This window comes from Mauremys mutica, chromosome 1 (assembly GCF_020497125.1).
Source record: "Mauremys mutica isolate MM-2020 ecotype Southern chromosome 1, ASM2049712v1, whole genome shotgun sequence".
Lineage (NCBI taxonomy): Eukaryota > Metazoa > Chordata > Testudines > Geoemydidae > Mauremys > Mauremys mutica.
In genome coordinates, this window is record NC_059072.1 from 322303785 (window position 1) to 322323344 (window position 19560).

The 19560-nt window shown below is 40.8% G+C and overlaps 1 protein-coding gene across 6 annotated transcripts in view; it reads right to left on the reverse strand.

Moving 5' to 3' along the window:
- TNFRSF19 (TNF receptor superfamily member 19) overlaps positions 1 to 19560 on the reverse strand; it is a 107799-nt gene that overhangs the window by 43549 nt on the left and 44690 nt on the right. For all 6 annotated transcript variants that reach the window (XM_045017463.1, XM_045017448.1, XM_045017457.1 and 3 more), the window contains one exon: positions 16349 to 16434. In XM_045017463.1, coding sequence (XP_044873398.1) covers positions 16349 to 16434 — 86 coding nt within the window. The remainder of the gene's footprint in view (positions 1 to 16348; positions 16435 to 19560) is intronic.

Below are 19560 nucleotides of genomic sequence, written 5' to 3' on the forward strand. Positions count from 1 at the left end.
GACCCTCTATGTATATTTACATACGTAAAAGAGGCATAAATCTACCGGCACAAAGAAACTTAACACTTCCAATCTTAATTTAAAAAAGGTTCCTACACTCTAGTTGCTCTAGATATTTATCAGAAGTACAAACGCTTGAACATTTAGAAACCAGGAGAAAACTAGTATGCTATAATAAAAATGAAAAGTGAACTTACAAATAAAGCTCAGTGGAGGTGGCCAAAATGCAAAAGATATTCATTAGGGTATAAAACATTTCAGTAGGATAAAATTAGACATCAGCACATCAGCACTGTAATGCTTTCATTATAATCTAAAAACCTATTTATTTATCTTTTACATGCAGTGATCTGTGGTTTGACTCTCACTTCTCACCCTTAGAAGCTTACCATGTCTGCATATCAACAGAACTCAGATCAAAAATCAAACACAAGTGTTTATGTTTTGCATTTATAACACTCAGTGGTGTACCTGCTTAAGGTTTCATTTACTTTTACTCTTTGTGTTTTTATGTATGATGTATATCTGTTTCATACAGAAAAATAAATGTTTTTTAAATTGAAATGTAGGCTTAGCCTTTGGAACCATTCTGGTGAGTATTTCTGAACATGTCCAAATTACAATCACAAATTAGTAAAACAAAAAACAGATCTTCAAATCTGTGCACACAAAACCTGGTGACTTTGTGTGCCTGGATTAGAAGGTCAAAACTAGTTTAGTGTTATCCAAATGGCAAAATATATATGCCAGAATTTTATTCCAGAATTGGTTTAAAGCAGAAAAATGAAATTAAGTATATCAAGTCTCACATATACAAAGGAGCATGATAAGGATGGATCCCTGTGTGGAGTAGCACTCCACAGATTTCAGTGGGGGTCCACCAGCAGAGATCTCACTGCAGGATCAGGTTCACACAGTTCAAATATCATAAGCAGTGCTGCGCTTCACAACCTTGCCTGGCATAAGACAGTGAACCTATCAAAAGTTAAATTTCTTTATACTATCTTTTGCTCAATTAATTTCATTACAGAACATGCATTACCAGTATATATCTGATCCCACTCCTACACAGTTATATATTAAATTCTTCCCCATATTAGTCTTCGCTCCTTATTGTCCACATTCATTCTGGATTAAGAAAAAAAGTAAAGAGAATGTTCCACAAGTTCCAAAGTTGAGATAGAGTAAATGTGCTTAAAGATTCTTCCATTCTGAAAGTTTCCACTGGTTTGAGAGCTATTCCCTATACTTAAAATGAGTACTACCACTGGAACCAGTAATATCTCTAAAAAAGAAAATGTAAGTAAAAGAATTGAATATATATAAAAATTAGTGCCTCTTTTACGTCTAACTGAAGGTATACATTCAATACATGTAATACTACACTCTTCAGTTGTAGACACTTCCACCACTGTGAATTATTCAACAAAACATTTCTGATTCACTGAAGCAAAAGATGCAATTGTCTTGGAACCTGCAGATGCTAGCTTCTCAAGCTTGATTCAGAGTTGGGTCTCATCTCAACCTTCTCCTGCTCCTTTCCTAAAGGTGCGGGAAGGGGCTACTGCAGAGAATGAAGCAGAACTTCTTAGGAGCAGGAAAAAGCACCCAGAAATGTGGCTCTCTTAATACAGCAATCACCGAACAGTGACTAAATAGCAACTTCATTCTGAGTACAATTGTAAGATGTTTTAAATAGGAGTTTCCTATGAGCTGCAGAAAGTGTTCCTGGAAGTTAAACAATTCTAGACATGCTCCACAGGGAGTGGAGTTATGCTGTATACCCATAACTGACAGTTCTGGTTCTGTCTCTTGAATTGTACAGTAGAAAGAGAACCCTCTGTAGGAAAAGTCCAGATGGCTAAGAAAGACAAGCAATTTTCTTCTCAAATTAAGCTTTGATTTGACTGTACCTTTTGGTTTATTGAATTTGTTGGTTTATTGCTAATGACTAATCCAAAGTACACGATCCTCTCCAGGCTCTCAACTCATGCACTGTGATACAGTGATGGTATTCAAAATATGGAAATAACCCTTTTCCAGGAACAACTTCATCTGGAACCGCCTGATTCCTAGAACTATCCCTATTGCAGAGTTCCCTTATTATGGTGACTTTCCCCCCCCCCATCATATCTTTCTGGGGCTGGCCCTTTAAATGTACCAGAGCCAAAGAAATCCAGTCCTAAAGAACTGATTGCTGCATCTTTCTCTCCTTTATCTTGTAAAAACCTGCTATTTTTTTCCTTTCTGGTTGCTAAGGAGATGGCACATTCTCACAAGTATAGTTTTTGAAGTGTGTTCTGAAACATCCTCTTGTAATGGGTAAATCTCAGATTAAGGATCCATGAATAATAAAATATAATACATAAACCGCATTATCAGGATAGGAGTCGGTTTTATCATCAGCATACTGTACATCTGTTCTTTATATTCCTTACCTCCTACTTTTATCTCAATTCTTTAAGAGTTCTGTTAGATTGTATCAGCTAAAGTTTTAATAGCTGTATGTGTAGGGAAGTAGAGGGTACATCTGTTTCTGTGCCCTTTTTAAACTCAGCAGAGACTAATAATCCCACTGGTGGTTATGCAAATCCTTACCTTAGAATTTGTTTGAATTATATTTGAGAAAACTATTTCAAGACTATTATTAAAGTTTGTACAGTCATCTGATGTTTCATCAGCTTCAGAATTACTGAAGCCAATTCCTTCTTGGGCTAGCAGACAAGAAATTACCATTAAATATAACAGATCAGTAAATGACAATTAAGGCCTTTTTATATCTAATTAATGCATTTGTATCTTGTAACTTAAAAAAAAATTAGAATAAATTGACTTGAAATCCTCAAGCTGTACGTGTAACTAATCTATATAACCAGGTCTCCTGTTCCTCTTCTATTTAGTCTGACTTTTATATCCCCTTGGGTTTTGCCTTAAATTACACTGAAAGCTCCTCAGGTCATATATTGTCTTTTGCTATTCATTTGTACAGCATATGTTGGGCCCTCATAGGGGGTCTACTGCAATACAAAATAATTTAATGATAATAAAAAACTCCATATATTAATTCTTAGAGGAGTATTCACTATGCTCTTTCCAGAATTAGACATATATGTACTCAATTCTGTACACTATTCTCCAGAGACTGATTCTTCTCCAATATTTCTTCTTCTTTTGTAATCCTCATCCAAATTAGCTTTTTGTTCCTTGATTGTAATCAATCAAAATATATGATAAATTCTTCACAGTTAAACAGTTTTACTATTTGAAAATTCTTAAATAATTAGCTTAAAATATACAGATTCATATAGATTTCAAGGCCAGAATGGACCACTGTGATCAGCCTCTTTATTGGTAAATGCATTGGTATTAGTGGAGAAAACACTGTTTTCAATTTTTCAAAAAATGTTTCTTTTGTTTACCTGCTTACCCCCAATTCTAAATATTTAAATATGAAATTCAATTAAGACAAGTGCAAAGTACTACACCTAGGAAGGAAAAATCAAATGCAGAAATACATAACAGTGAATAATTTGCTAAGAAGTAGTATGCAGACAAGGATCTGGAGGTTATATTGGACCACAAATTAAATATGAGTCAACAATGTGATGCAGTGGCAGAAAAGCTAATATTATTCTGAGTTGTAGTAAGTGTTTTATCTAAGTCACAGGAAGTAATTGTTCTGCTTACTCTACTTGGCACTGGTGAAGCCTCAGCTGGAGTACTGTAGCCAGTTTTGGGCATCACACTTTTAAGAAAGGTGTTCACAAATTGGAGAGAGTCCAGAGGACAGCAACAAAAATGTTGAAAAATTTAGAAAACCTGACCTATGAGGAAAGGTTAAAAAACCCTGGCATTATTAGTTTTGAGAAAAGAAGACTGCGTGGGACAGGGACGTGACAACAGTCTTCAAATATGTTAAGGCCTGTTATTAAGAGGATGGTGATCAATTGTTCTCCAGGTCCACTGAAGGTCGGATAAGTAATTACCTTAGTCTGTAGCAAGGGAGATTGAGGTTAGATATTAGGAAAAATGTTCTAACTTCAGGGATAGTTAATTACTGTAATAGGTTACCAAGGGAGGTTGTAGAATCCCCATCATTGGAAGTTTTTAAGAAAAGGTTAGAGAAACACCTGTCAGGGATGGTCTAGGAAGACTGCATAGACCAGTGTTTCTCAACGACTGGTCTGTGGACCGGCACCCAGGGCCGGCTGTAGGTTTTTTGCCACCCCAAGCAAAAAAAACCAAACAAACAAAAAAAAACACCCTCTGAGAGTGCAAGTGCCGCCCCTAGAACTGTGCCGCCCCAATCATGTGCTTGGTTTACTGGCGCCCAGGGGCGGCTCCAGGCACCAGCGCAGCAAGCACGTGCCTGGGGTAGCCTGCCGGTTGCTGTGAGGGCGGCAGGCAGGCGGGCTTTCAGCAGCGCGTCTGCGGGAGGTCTGCCGGTCCCGCAGCTTCGGCGGCAATTCAGCGGCAGGGAAGCCGATGGTGTGGCGTCGGCAGACCTCTCGCAGGCATGCTGCCAAATCTGACCCCGCCTGCCTGCCGTGCTTGGGGCAGCAAAAAACATAGAGCCACCCCTGCTGGTGCCTAGAGCTGGTCCTGCCGCCACCAGTCCCTGAGATCTGCTTGACACAGTTTAGGATGCAACAAGCCAGTACCTAGTATCAAAAAGGTTGAGAAACACTGAACTAGATGACCTCTTGAGGTCTCTTCCAGCCCTGTATTTCTATGATTCTACTGATGCCTAAAAAGTGTATACTTGTATTTCCACTAAAGCGCTGTTTCCAAAGCATCAGCCAATTTTCTAGACTGGTACAACATACAAGCACCTGTGAGTGCCCTCAATTTTAATTTACTGTAATGAAGCTTTCTCCATCTTGCAGACATTATATGGTTTTGGCTGACTCTTAGACAACTACCCCTCATCCAGGACTAGAGCTATATAAAACACCAACACAGTGAAATAAATGAATATATAGATTTGAATATTAGCATACTGAAAACATCATGACTCATACTTCTTCACACAACTCCTACTGGTCCCACATTAAACATGAGGTGTAACAAGTAAACCCAAATAAGAGGATGACTGATTTCCCAGAAGAGGGAGAGATCCTTCAGAACTGACTCTCTCTGGGTAGTTTTTCAGTGAACACTAAAATAGGTGCATTGAATTAAGTATATGTGTGTTTCATCTCTCTCAAAGTTGGAGTGTGATTGCCTATACTATTCTGAGAATAGTTTGGAAACTCAAACACAATGAAGCTTCCTAAGGCAAAACTTTATCCTTTAAAAAGAAGTAAGAGATGGAAATTAATGTTTTGGCATAGCTTTCCTTTTACTTGTTAATTATCAAACTTCTATCTTCAACCAAGAATTCTATCCCTTGCAAAACACACACAAGTACATCTTCTAATGATCCTGAAACAAAGTTATGATAAATATGGCATTCAGAAATTATTTCTAAAAACTTGACTGTAGGACAACGCAGATGATAAAGTTGAGTTTGTGAAGAAGAAAGCTCTTATTCAAACACGTTTATCTGCAGAGATGGAAAAAATAGGTAAAGCAAAGTAAAATGCCTTTTTGGTAAATGTTCTCAGTTTTTCAAGTCTGCCCCAGTCTGCCAGCTCCTCTTCAAAATGGAAGACTCCAGTAGGATTGTTCAGTTGTATGCTTTATTTGATAACATTTGTTTTCTTTGGGTATGTCTACACAGCTGACGTTAAAGTGCTGCCACGTCGCGGCTCCAGCGCTGGGAGAGAGCTCTCCTAGCACTGTAAAAAATCCCACCTCCGTGAGGGGAATAGCTACTAGCACTGGGAGCGTGGCTACCAGTGCTGTAGCACTATCTACACTGCCACTTTACAGCGCTGAAACTTGCATTGCTCAGGGGGATGTTTTTTCACACCCTTGAGTGAAGAAAGTTTCAGCGCTGTAAGTGGCAGTGTAGACAAGCCCTTAGTTTTTCCTTTATTTCCTATTTGATGAGACCAAGACTAGCTGCAAGTATCTCACTTACTTTGTCATAATTTCATTGCTGGACATGGACAAGTCAGGGTTAGACTTGCATCTACTTTCCCGTTCCCAGCCTATAGTGTTGTTTGTTTGTGTTTGACACTAAGTCTCTAGCACAGACAGATGAAGAGTACCAGTTGCCAGGAATACATTGTAATTATGTCTGCACTTCAGTTTAGAAAGTGAATGCATATAGCCATAGCACAAATACACCAAGCACTCCTAATCTAATGTTTAACTGCTGCACCAAAATGTTGGGGAGGTTATTTATAATTTATTTGAGCTCAGTATTTTAAAATATGGTTATATCTATGTATATTTAATTTTTTATTATGCCAAATTACACAGAGAATTCATTGTTTTCCCTTGAAAGTTTACACAAAGGTGATAATTCTCCTGGCCTTTAACACTCTTTACTTGTCCATTATAGAACCCTTTCAACTTCATCTTTAACAATCCACAACTTGTTTTTCCATGAGTAAATATTTAAACCAAATTTCTGTTTTAAAATGTCTGCAGAAAGACAGAAGATAAAAGCAAGAACTTAGATTTATAGCTAACTAGGTAATAATCAACTGCTCCCCATACACAGAGGTCCTCATCAATGGCTCAGACTTACTATGAACCTTTAGCCCAGGAAGTTCATGCCCTTATGGTAGTGTTCATAAGCAAATAAAAACTTGCCAAAGCACCTCACAAGACAGTTAATTTATTGGAGCAAGATATTCAAACTTTTCCTTTTTCTCTATAATAGCTCAACGGAGTTAGTTGCACAAATATTTGTCATTCTATTTCACATTGAAAGAAAAAGGGATTAAGGAGTGATAGAGCATTAGACATCTAAAAGCCAAACAGTACTTAGGATTGGGGGAAAGCGTATTTTCATGTTTTGTCATTTATGTTTCTCAACACCACTGTGTTTTCTACTTAAGATTCAAAAGAGAGACTTTTCCCCCCTTTAATGTTACATGAACCCTACAAGACATCAGTTTATTCACTTCTTTGAGAATTCCCTATCAGTCCCTTATATAGAAAACCTTCTGGGCTGCTTTGAGGACTGGAGTCAAGACTTTCCTAAAGCAAGAAAGCTCATGTCAGAGACCGGTGAAGATCAGACTACTCAACCCCTTAGTTCACATATCATACCAGAAATATTGCACTGAGTGAAGAATTTCCATTAAATAATTGACCATTTTATATTACACTTATATAGACAAAGTTAAAATTAAAATGTGCTAAACAATTGTCCTAAGAATTGTGCACTGGTATACACTTAGTCCTTGTTTCAAATCATGCTTAGTAGCTATGGACTTTTTAAAAAAAACTTTCCTTTGATTTTTCCAAGGAAAAAAAATACATGGTATCTGCATAAGCATTCTGTTCTTATTATAATACCATTAAACATGATTAACTGTGTATCTACACTAAATTTCGCTAGAATTTCCCAAGTTACTGCCACCAGCTCAGTTCCAATAGTGGTAAAAGCAGTAATGCACTCAGCGCATAGTCAACTTGTGGAACTCATTGACAGGGGATAATGTGAAGGCTAAAAGTATAACTGGGTTCAAAAAATAATTAGCTAAGTACATGGAGAATAGGTCCATCAATGACTCTTAGCATGACCACTGTCAGATAACATAATACTTGGCTTACGTGGACCATGGGCCTGACCCAGGATGACCATGCTTATGTTCTTAAAAGTGCTACTGTAGACAAAAATGAATCAAGGTCTGGAAAATCTTGATTTGGTCAGACACTTGAGAATCTCATTCTACATAGTTTATCCAATAGAACACTGAAATGACTATTACAGTTTATAAGCACATATATAGGGAGATTTCTGAAAGCAGATGGCTCTTTAACAGATAGTGATGACAAATTCCAGTTCCTGGAAGGTGAAGCTTGACAAATTCAGCTAGATGAATAATACTACTACTTAATTCTCATTGTGCTTTTCACCAGCAGATATACATGGCATCTTACCTCCAAAGCTAATATTACTCCTGTAAGCACAAATTGCTACAAAATCCATAGAGAGTGTCTGGATATCAGATCTCAAGACCCTTCAAGAATTTTTCTTGCAGATCTAAGGACATCTGAGTTTGGAGGCCATGGCCCTGTAGGCCTCCAAACCCTTCCTACTCAGGTACATAAATCAAGAACTTCTTGGATAGCTTTTCAATTTTCATGGTTGTTTCATGGGAGGAATGATATAACCCTATATTTCAATCATTGTAGACTGCAGAACAGAGGGAATCTAGACTTCCGGAGTGAAAAACAAAATTCAACCTTCATGTATGTAACTGATTTAAACACACTTTTATTGGTGCATTTTGAGTTCCCAAAGGAACGTTGGACACTTATTTGCTATATAAGAGATGATTGAGAAATTTATTTTTATGTGTGATAAGGAAAGGAAAAGTGTTTTCTTTTCCCGATTAATTATGTAAAATTTTATTTCAGAAGGTGCACCAAAATGTGAGGACTCTATCCACTTCATTCACATGCTGAAATGTGACACTGAATTTGTGAACATTTAGTTGTGAATAGTTACAATATAGCAAAAGCTTTTTCCTTTCTTCATGTTTTCTCCATTTCTACACCTGACTCCATTTAAGGAATTATGTGCTATGAAGAATGTGAGAGTCTTATGAGGTATCAATTATATTTATTTCCAAATATTGGCTTTTTTTAAAGCAAATTGTAAAATGCAATTTCACTGTGAATTTAAGATAAAAAATGGTAACATACATACAGGGCCGGTACAAGGATATTTTGCACCCGAGGCAGAACTTCCACCTTGTGCTCCCCCTCCTCTTCCCTTCCCCCTGGAGCACCGCTTATTATCAACTTTAAAAAATGAATACAGTGGAGGGGTAGGTTCTAAAGTCAGCGCATCAGAGGAAAATCGCGTATAATGAAAATGACCATAAAGTACAGTACACACAGTACACACTGTATACACTAGAACAGGGGTCCTCAACCTATGGTACACGTGCCAAAGGTGGCACGCAAGCCGATTTTTTTTAATGGCAAGCTGCGGGTCCCGGCTGCCGCTGAGCCCGCTACCGGCCTGGGGTTCCATTAGACTTGCTTCCCATGGGATCTTACCTATCGACTCCCTGAGTTTGCTAAAGTCTGCCTTCTTGAACTCCATTATCTTTATTGTGCTGTTTTTCCTCCTACCATTCCTTAGAATCATGTACGCTATCATTTCATGATCACTTTCACCCAAGCTGCTTTCCACTTTGAAATTCTCAACCAGTTCCTCTCTATTTGTCAAAATCAAATCTAGAACAGCCTTTTCCCTAGTAGCTTTCTCCACTTTCTGAAATAAAAAATTGTCTCTGAGACATTACAAGAACTTGTTGGATAATCTGTGCCCTGCTGTATTATTTTCCCAATAGATGTCCAGGTAGTTGAAGTCTGCCATCACCATCAAGTCCTGTGCTTTGGATGATTTGTTAGTTGTTTATAAAAAGCCTCATCCACCTCTTCCTCCTAGTTAGGTGGTCTGTAGTAGATCCCTACCATGACATCACCCTTTGTTTTTATCTGTTATTTACTTAGAAGGTCCTTTCTAAGCTACTTCTGGTAACTGCAGTGACATACTATAATAACATATTGTTTTCAAAGATGTTTAGTTAGTGCAAATAAAGGATTTTTAATAGGTTTAGTCAAGAGCTATTTATGCTTCAGTTGCAAATTCTCATAACTTGCCACAGGAAACATGAGAAACAAGTAACTGCGCTGGTTCCTCATGTTATTTTGTTGAAGACCATCAACCTTGAGTTGATGGAATAAAAAAATCTCTAGTTAAGATTTGGGCTAACTCCTGCAGGTGTGCCAAAGAAAGCACTCTTCTCTGCAATATGGTTTTCTGCCCACTAAGGACCAGTATGAGTCTACCTAATTTGTCTACTTTAGGCTCCATCTGTAGACTCAAACCCTATTCTTTACTGAAAGGCTAAAGCTGTGTTAACTAAACAATTCAGAGTTGTTTAAAAAAGGACCGATCTTGATTCTTTCACCATTTGCGATAATCAACATTTCCAGAAGCTTGTGAACATTCACAAATTAAGCTATTATATTTACTTTTTTAATCTTTCAACTAAAAGGGCTTGATTTTGAAGGGAAATTCTTACCTATTTTGTGGCCCTAAACAAACAATGGGGAAAATGTATATGAATGGCTCGCTGCAGTCTGAGCTCAAGGAAGACAGAGCTATTCATTTCTCTCACCTGCCTCAGAGTTCTTCAGGAAGCAGAATTATTGTTTCAGTATCCTACCTTCTTACAGGAACGGACTAGGTGGGAAGATAGGAAAGATTGCACAACATGAGTGCTGCAGTTAGAGTTACTCAGCTGTGAAGCTGGGATGTTAATACTATTGCAGACTTTATTTCAGAAGGCTGTTATGTTTTTCTTTTGTATCACAAGGCACATTACAAAAATAGTTTAGGGGTCAGTTTTAATTTATTTCCTTGAGGTAAGACGTTTATCTAATTCGGGACCAAATTATACCTTGAAATATCCCGTGAAACCCCCTTGTTCAAGGTGGTTACTCCAGGTAAGTCAGAGCAGAATTTATTCCTTGGTGTCAAAACTGTACATATACTTATCAAATGCTCAACACTACAAAACTAGCTGGAAAAGGTCCAATTTCTTTTCTAGACATACATCATAATTGGAAAAGGTCCAATTTCCTTTCTAGACATACATCATAATTGGAGGGGAAATATTACAACTTTAATAACTTGCTTAATTTATTCTTGCTATTGTAGAAATCTGACTTAATAGTTTCAAATTTTGTAATCTCGAATAAAAATTGAATTATTCTGACTCAGAGTCATGTAATATACTGCTCTGAATCCATGGCAGAAATCCAGGAGAAGTCAGATTTTAAAAACTTTTGCCTTCAAAGATATTGCCTGAATATCTGGTTTAGTCAGGAAAAATGATTTAGAACAACATATTTTACAACAGAAGTCGCTAAAATTTGAGTGGCAACATAATTCATTTGGAAAATTTTCACAAAGTGATCAATTTAAATCTGACCTCTCTGTCCTCCATCCTCAAAGGAAAAGTGCACAATAGCTTCAAGAGATGAGCTTGGAAGCTTAAATTCATAACTTTCGCTAGACAATAAAAATCACGCACTGAAACTCTATATTTATGGCTTATTACAACAATCTATAACCTACAAACCCCTCTCCACCCCCAGCTATTTTTTCCTGCTTTCCTCCCATGAGTGGAGAGGTGTTAACTGTACACTTCACCTTTGAACGGTACTTTGAAATATGTGTTAACTACTTATGCTAAACAATCTGTTCCCACCTTGTATTAGCTGTGACATTCTGAATGCATTTCCCAGACCTCAAGAAGAGCTCTGTGTAAACTGGAAAGCTTGTCTCTCTCACAAGTATCATTTGATCCAATAGAAAACATTACCTCATCCACCTTGTCTTTCTATTCACACAAACTTGATATAGCATTTCACTTTTTTATAAGGCTAGGCCTACACTATGGACCTTACAGTGGCACAGGTGTACCGCTGCAGCTGCGCTGATGTAAGGTCTTCCATGAAACCACTCTATGCCGATGGGAGAGAGCTCTCCCACTGGCATAATTAAACCACCCCCAACGAGTGGTGGTAGCTATGTTGCCGGGAGAGCTGTCCACAGCAGTGCTTTTGTTGGTGAAACTTGTGTCGGTCAGGGATGTGTTTTTCCACACCCCAGATTGACAAAAGTTTTGCTGACAAAAGTGGTAGTGTAGACAAAGCCTAAGACTTAAGCTAAGATAAAAATTATCTTGCAATCAATATTTTTTCTTTGGGTACAAATCTACATACTTTTTAGTTTTTGAATTAGACAATGGAAATATGAAGAATGTTTATAAGAAATCTGGCAAGTTTTGTTTTTCTGGAAATGGTGTAAAGAAGAGGATACTGAAGAACTTCAGACACTTGTCAATTTGTTTTGCAAACACAGTAGTTATGTTTCTTATTCAGTTTTGAAAGATTTCTTGATTATTTATTTAAATGCAAAAGATAAGAGAAGGTTACTCACCCTGTGCAGTAACTGAGGTCCTTCGAGATGTGTGTCCCTGTGGGAGTTCCACTTCAGGTGTTGGTGCATCCCTGCGCCTTTGATCAGAGAATTTCAGCAGCAGTGAGTGTCTGAGTCATGCATTTGTGGTCCCTGTCTCGCGGTGCCACCGGCGCCTCATCTAGCGCACATGTAACCTGATCTCTTTAGTTTCTTCTCTATCGTAGAATCCAGGATTGAACTCCGAAGTAGATGGGGAGGAGTGGGGGGTAGTGGAGCATCCACAGGGACAACACATCATGAAGAACCTCAGTTACTGCATAGGGTGAGTAACCGTCTCTTCTTCTTCTTCGAGTGATGTCCTCTGGATACTCCACTTCAGATGACTGTAGAGCAGTGTCCCACTTTGGATGGAAGGAGCTTCTGAGTTGCATGAGTGAGTGAAGATAACACTATTAGTTCTAGCAGTGCATCTGAGCCTAAGCTCTGGACAATTGCATACTATTTTGTGAACATATTTTCAGAGGCCCAGATAGCAGCTCTACATATGTCTATGCGTGGAACATTGTTCAGAAAGGCTACTGAAGTTGCTATCAATCTGGTAGCATGAGTTCTGATCCCAGATAGGGGTTGCAGGTTCTTTTGCCGGTAACAGAGATGAATGATAGTCTTTGTGTGGAGATTGTGGATCCTTTAGAAGTTCTGTAGTGGAAATGAAAAGTCTTCGGGATTTTCTGAAAGGCTTAGTTCTGTCAAGGTAGAATGCTAATGCATGTCTGATGCCCAGAGTATGTATTTCAGAGTCCTGTGCACTCCTGTGTGGTTTGGGAAAGAATGATGGGAGATGGATTGGCTGATTTATGTGGAAGAATGAAGATATTTTAGGTATAAATTTGGGATGTGGTCTTAGGGTGACCTTGTCCTTGGAAAAAAATGGTATAAGGTGGGTGGGCCATCAGGGCCCGTAGCTCACCCACATGGCAGCCTAATGCAATAGCTACTAAAAATGCCACCTTCATTGAGAGGTGTGTTAGAGAGCATGTCACTAAGGGTTCAAACAGGGGCCTGGTGATGCACCGTAACACAAGGTTTAGGTCCCATGGTGGCGTGGGTGCATAGATTTCGGGGTAAACATTCTGAATGTCCATAAGGAAGCTTTTGGTAATTGGGTACACAAACAACGATGTCTCGTCGATCTTATGGTGGAAGGTGGTAATAGCCGCTAAATATACTTTGATCGAATGAATGGATAGTCTAGACTGTTTCAGCTCCAGGATGTAGTCCAGTATCAATGGCAGAGGTGTGGAAACTGGAGGAATTCATTTGTCTTGGCACCATATGGAGAAGTTCTTCTATTTCTAAAGGTAAGTATCGCGCGTGGTTGATCTTCTTTTATTTAGTAATACGTGTTTAACCTGTTCTGAACAGGCTAGTTCATCATGATGGAACCATGTAGGAGCCACACCTTCAGGTGAAGACTCTCCAGATTTAGATGGTGTATCTGTCCGGAGTTCTGTGATGGAAGGCCCTGCTGGAGTGGGAGAATGCGTGTTGCACATACTGTCATCCGCATCAGGTAAGAGTACCAAGTCTGTCTGGGCCATGTTGGGGCTATCAGTATGACTTTTGCTTTGTCAAACCTATTTTGTGTATCATCCTTGATAACAGTGGTATCCATGGGAATGCATATAGAAGTGCTGCTTCCCATTTTGGTTTGTCTTCTCTTGGTTGCAGGCATGTAAATTCCCAGAGTATAGAGGGTTGTATGGGAGTCTTTCATCGCATGGAAGACTTCATCGGTCTTTGCAGGAACAGTTTCTGTTCATCAAACAGGAGGTCCTCCACAGTGGACTGTATCTCCCTAGGAGAGCCCAAAAAATGGAGCCTGGATGCCAGGCGCAAAACAACCACAGTGGCTGTGGATCTTGCTGCTGTGTCTTCCATGTCTAAGGCTGCCTGTAATGTGGTTCTGGTCACAATCTGTCCTTCAGATATAAGAGATTTAAAATGGCCTGTTTTGTCCTCCGGGACAGCGTTAATAAAGTCCATAAATTTTGAATAGTTGCTGTGCTCATATTTTACTAATAGGCCCATGTAGTTGGCAACCCAAAATTGCAGAGTTGCTGAGGAACAGACCTTGTGGCCGAAAAGGTCTAGGCATTTCCACTTTTTGCAATTAGGCATGGACCTGTATTGTTGCTATCTACCGTGGTGGTTGATGGGATCAACTACGAGATAATTTGGTGCAGGGTGGAAAAATCCATACCTTTTGAGGGTACATAAATATTTTTTGTCATCCCTCTTAAAGGTAGGTAGTATGATCGCAAGAGTCTGCCAAACTGTTTTGGCTGGTTCCATTAGTGCATCATTGATTGGGAGCGCTATTTTGGATATCCTACAAATCTCGACTTCCAACAACTTATATTGCGCCTCTGAGACTTGCTCAAGAGGGATGAGTTATGGGTAGCAAATATATAGTGTCTTGTTCTAGAGCCTCCTCCCATTCCTCAGCTGTGTCTTCAGTGGGTTCTGACTGTGCGGGCACTGATGATGGTGGTGGAAATATAATCCCCTCCCTATAGGGGCTCAGGGGCTGCTGTGAGGCCTTCTATAAGTGGCCCATGGGTCCCAGTAAGGCCAGTGTGTTGTGAACAGCATAGGTGGGCCCATCCATGGGTGGCTATATCATGAGTGCATGTCTTATCCATAATAAGACCTACATTGTAGAGGTCCAGGTGTTGGCTGGGGAAGAGTGTCTTGAAGAGAAAACACCTTCTTCCACATCCTCCTCCTCCTCATTGGACAGAGGAGAGGCTAGCGGTGAATCAGATATTTCTCATACTGCATGCACTGGAGAACCATCAGCGCCAAAGAGTGGTGATTCCGGTATCAACAAGACTAAAAGGTCTTTATGATGAAGAAAGTGTTGCAATGCTGGTGGTTTCATTGCTGATGTATTTGGCACTGTAGGTTTTGGTGCAGATGGTAAAGTTGTCATCGCTGATTGCGTCGTTGCGGATGTGGTCATCAGTGCCACTGTAGCTAGTAAAATAGGCGGTAGTGGCATCACCTGTGGTGAAGGTCTGAGTGCTGCTTCCTTAAGCAGTGTTGACAATGCTGTGGTGGAGGAGGTAGGCAGGCTTGCTCTTGCCTCTCGACTCCAAGTCAGTGTGCCTGAGATTGGCAGAGGCCACTGTGTGGGCAGTGCTGAAGGATCCCAGTGTCTCATAGGTACTCAGCTGTGGTGTGGTCAGTACCGAGGAAAGAGACTGAGCCTGAGACTATTTATTTTTGGTCGACTCTCTCTGAGAAGTTGCCGCTCTTTTTCTGGTTGACTTTTTAGAAGAATAAGCCTTCCTCTGTGATGAGGGTGAGGTCTCCAGGGACCATTGTCTAGAAGGGGTTTTCTGGCCAGGGTCTGCAGCTGGATGCAGGGACTCTTCCATGAGAATGAGTTTGAGACGTAAGTCTCTGTCCCTTCTAGCGCAAGAATTTAGGTTGCAGCAGTGGGCATATTTCTGAGGGATGTATGACTCACCGAAACAGTGGACAGACCGTCCAATACTGGCACGGTGTTCTGGGATGAAAGGCAGTGCTTGAATCCTGGTGAGCCAGGCATAGCTTGAATAACTGTGGTTCACCCGTAAGGGTGAGCCCTAACTAATCTAAGGAAAAAGTTTGGTTTGGGTTTTTTGGTTTTATTTAAGGGCTAGAGTAACGGGGAAGAGAGGGTAAGTACCTAACTATTAAATTAAACTACTCTAGATAAACTAGTTCAACACTAAACGAGCTAACTGTAACACTGTTGGGAACTCAGTCTCAGGCTGACAGTTGAGAAGGAACAGAAGGGGTCACATTGTGCGTGCTAGATGAGACACCAATGGCACCGCGAGATGTGGACTGCGTATACACGACCCAGACGGTCACTGCTGCTGAAATTCTCTGATTGAAGGTGCAGGACACACCAACACCTGAAATGGAGCACCCATAGTTTGAAGAAGAACCCAATATTTACAGAAAGAGACAAAAAAAATTAAGTCACCCAAGTTTTGTTGCAGAATTGGGCTGAATCAACTGGGTTTTGTCATAATAGAACACAGCAACTGCACTGAAACAAAGATGTTTACTTTCTTGGTAGCAAAGCTGATTAAAGAGAAAGCAAGTGGGTCAGTTTCAGCAATGAAAGTACACTTAGCTGAGCTTTCTAGATAAAAGTAGGAAAAAATGTACAAGGCCAAAAGTCGGTCCTGTTCTAATTTGAACACAATGAGCACTTACAGTGAGGTTCATAGGGAGGAGGGGGATCTCCACAAGGAACACACTCCATGTCTTGAAAGCCGCCAAGCTTCGTCTTCCTGTAAAATCTAGAAGATAAAAGAACACCTTGTAAGTATTACTTTTTTATTACAGTAGAATCTTTACTCCTAGGGGAATTTTGCACTACTCTACATGCGCAGAATTCATGTCCCCCACAGATTTTTTTTCTCTCCATGGAAAATACATTCTTCTGGAGAAGTGTTGCAGTTACTTCTTTCACCCACCAGGAGCTATTATGGCACCAGAACAGAGGCAACTTGCTCAGCCAATCCCAGAGAGAGACAGGGAGAGGCTGAATTCCTCACAGCACTCTGCCTGCGGGGCCAGATGAGGAAGCATAGAATATTGGGGGGTGGGTGCAAGATAGACAGAACAAGGCACACGGGGCTGCTAGGAGGTCAGCCTGGGATTCAGAAGGACTAGTAGAGGTGCAGGGACACATAGGGAAGGGGCAGATGTGGTTGACTGAATGGGGGAGGCTAGGGGTCAACCAGGATCTGCATGGGAGAGGCTTCCCAACTCCCCTGCCCAAAATAAACCTGTTCCATACTTCTCCCACCCATACCCAACAACCCTCCAGGTTCACTTCCTGGCTCCTGCCCAGCAATTACTTCCCTCTGCCTCAGTCCTCAGATCCTCCATTATCCCTGACTCCCCCAAGCCTTTGCACTGCTTCTGAGGGGTATGGGAAATACATTTCTGTATTGAAGTTTAACTGAATTATTACTCAAAGTTCTGTATTAATATGCCTACTAAGGAATCTATTTGTCAAAAAACATTTCCTGAATCTTTTTTTGTTGTCTGTATTGTTACAGATATACTTGCTGTCAGATATTTTGAAATAAATTAGCAAAATAATTGAAATTGGTGTGATTATACTGTGTTATTTTGACAAAAAAATTCAGAATTTTACAGCATTTTAAAATATTGTGTGCAGAATTTTTAATTTTTGGCAAAGAACTGTCTGGGACAGAATTGGAGGATTGCTTACAATATGGCTAGTTTATAGTTATGTAGAATGACATCTGAAAAGTATTAAAAAAATTTAAAAAAACGGTTACTAACCTTTCCATGACTGTTATTCTGTGAAATGTGTTGCTCATGTCCATTCCCATGTAGGGATGTATATGCCGCACGCACTGTTACTGGAAGGTTTTTCACTCAGAGGTATCTGTTGGGTCAGATTGGCTCTGGCACCCCTTGGAATCAAGCATGGTGCTGTATATAGGAGCCTGCCACCCCCTCATTCCTTCTTGCCAGCAACTCTGACAGAGTGGTAGAAGGGCAGGTTTGGTAATGGACATGAGCAACATATCTTGAAGAACAATGGTTATGGAAAGGTTACTAACAGTTTTTGATTTGAGTGCTTGCTCATATCCATTCCCATATAGGAGATTTCCAAGCAAATGCAGGAGGTGGGTCCAGAGTCAACAACAAGTGACTGTAGCACTGCTCTGCCAAATCCAGCATAATTTGTAGCCTGTTGCATGATGGCATAGTGGGTTGCAAAGGTGTGGACTGAAGACCACGTTGCCGCTCTACAGATATCCTGAATGGGAACATGTGCCACAAATACCATTGAAGATGCTTGCACCATTGTGGAGTGTGCCGACAATGCTGGAGCAGGGACTTTCGCCAGGTCATAGCATGTGTGAATACAAGAAGTAATCCATGAGGAAATTCTTTGGGCCGAGACAGGGAGGCCCTTCATCCTATCAGCCACTGCCATGAAGAGCTGAGTAGTCTTCCTAAACAAGCTGGTCCTATCTATGAAGAAGGCCAGCGCTCCTCTAGTGAATGGAACCTCTGCTCCTGGCTACTGGCAGGTGGCTTCAGGAAGAAGACAGGGTGGAAAGTGTCTTAGTTATTGTGGAGCTGCAATACCACCTTCGGGAGGAAGACCGTGTGGGGGTGCAGCTGGATCTCATCCTTGAAGAAAACCATGTAGGGTGGTTCTGAAGTAAGGGCCCTAATTTCTGAGACTCTCCTGGCCACGGTGAAGGCCATGAAGAAGACCATCTTCCATGACAAGTAGAGCAAACAGCATGTCACTAAGGGCTCAATGGTTCCCTCTGTGAGTCTCGAGGGAAACAAGTTAAGGTCTCAAAGTGGGATTGGCTCTCTCATGTGCAGGTACAGCCTGTCCAGTCCTTTAAGAAAGTGGCTACAGAGTGTGTTAGCAAAGATGGACCTGCTGCTCATGCTTGGGTGGAAGGCTGAGATAGCTACAAGGTGCACACTAATCAAAGACACCGACAGCCCTTGCTGCTTTAGATGTAACAAATAGTCCAGAATACACGGTATTGTCATTTGCATGTGCAAGATCCCCTTCTGTCCTGCCTTGATTGAGAACCTTTTCCATTTCACCAGGTAGGTGGCCCTGGTGGATGCTTTCTGCTACCTAACAGAAATTCCTGTACTGGACCTAAGGATGCTGACTTCAAAGGATTCAGCCTTGGAGCTTCCAAGCCATCAGGTGAAGGGACTCATGGCTCAGATGAAGGAGACATCAACAGCTGTGGTCTCCTGAATGGAACGCCTGCGCAAACCACCTCTGGGGGCAACCACCAGATGAGAGCGTTGAAATGTGAGCACTTTGTCCAGGCAGTCCTGGCCTGGCCGGTACACTGTCGCTAGCCAGGCCTGAAGCAGTCTGAGTCTCAAACTCATGTGCTTTACCACATATGTGCACAATGCCATGTGCCCCAAGAACTTCGGGCAGGTCCTCGCAGTGGTAGTGGGATGTTTCCTGAGGTTCTCTGTGTTTGAACTCAGTGTCTGGAACCTGGCTTCTGGTAAGAAGGTCTTGGCCTGGACTGAGTCAAGAATGGCCCCTATGAACTCAAGCCTTTAGATGGAGATAAGGGTTGACTTTTGCGCATTCAGCAACAAGCCTAACCTCTGGAAGGTTGACAATATTAACTGAATGTGTGCTTCCATTCTCTGGACCTGCCTCTGACCAGCCAGTCATCGAGGTAGGGATACACCTGTACTCTTCGTTTTCTCAAGAAGGCAGCAACTACCACCAGGCACTTTGTGAAGACCTGAGGGGCCATTGATAGGCCAAAAGGTCAGAGTGCCCACACCATGGCCTCTGCCAATCTCAGGCACACTGATTTGGAGTTGAGAGGCAAGAGCAAGCCTACCTCCTCCACCACAGCATTGTCAACACT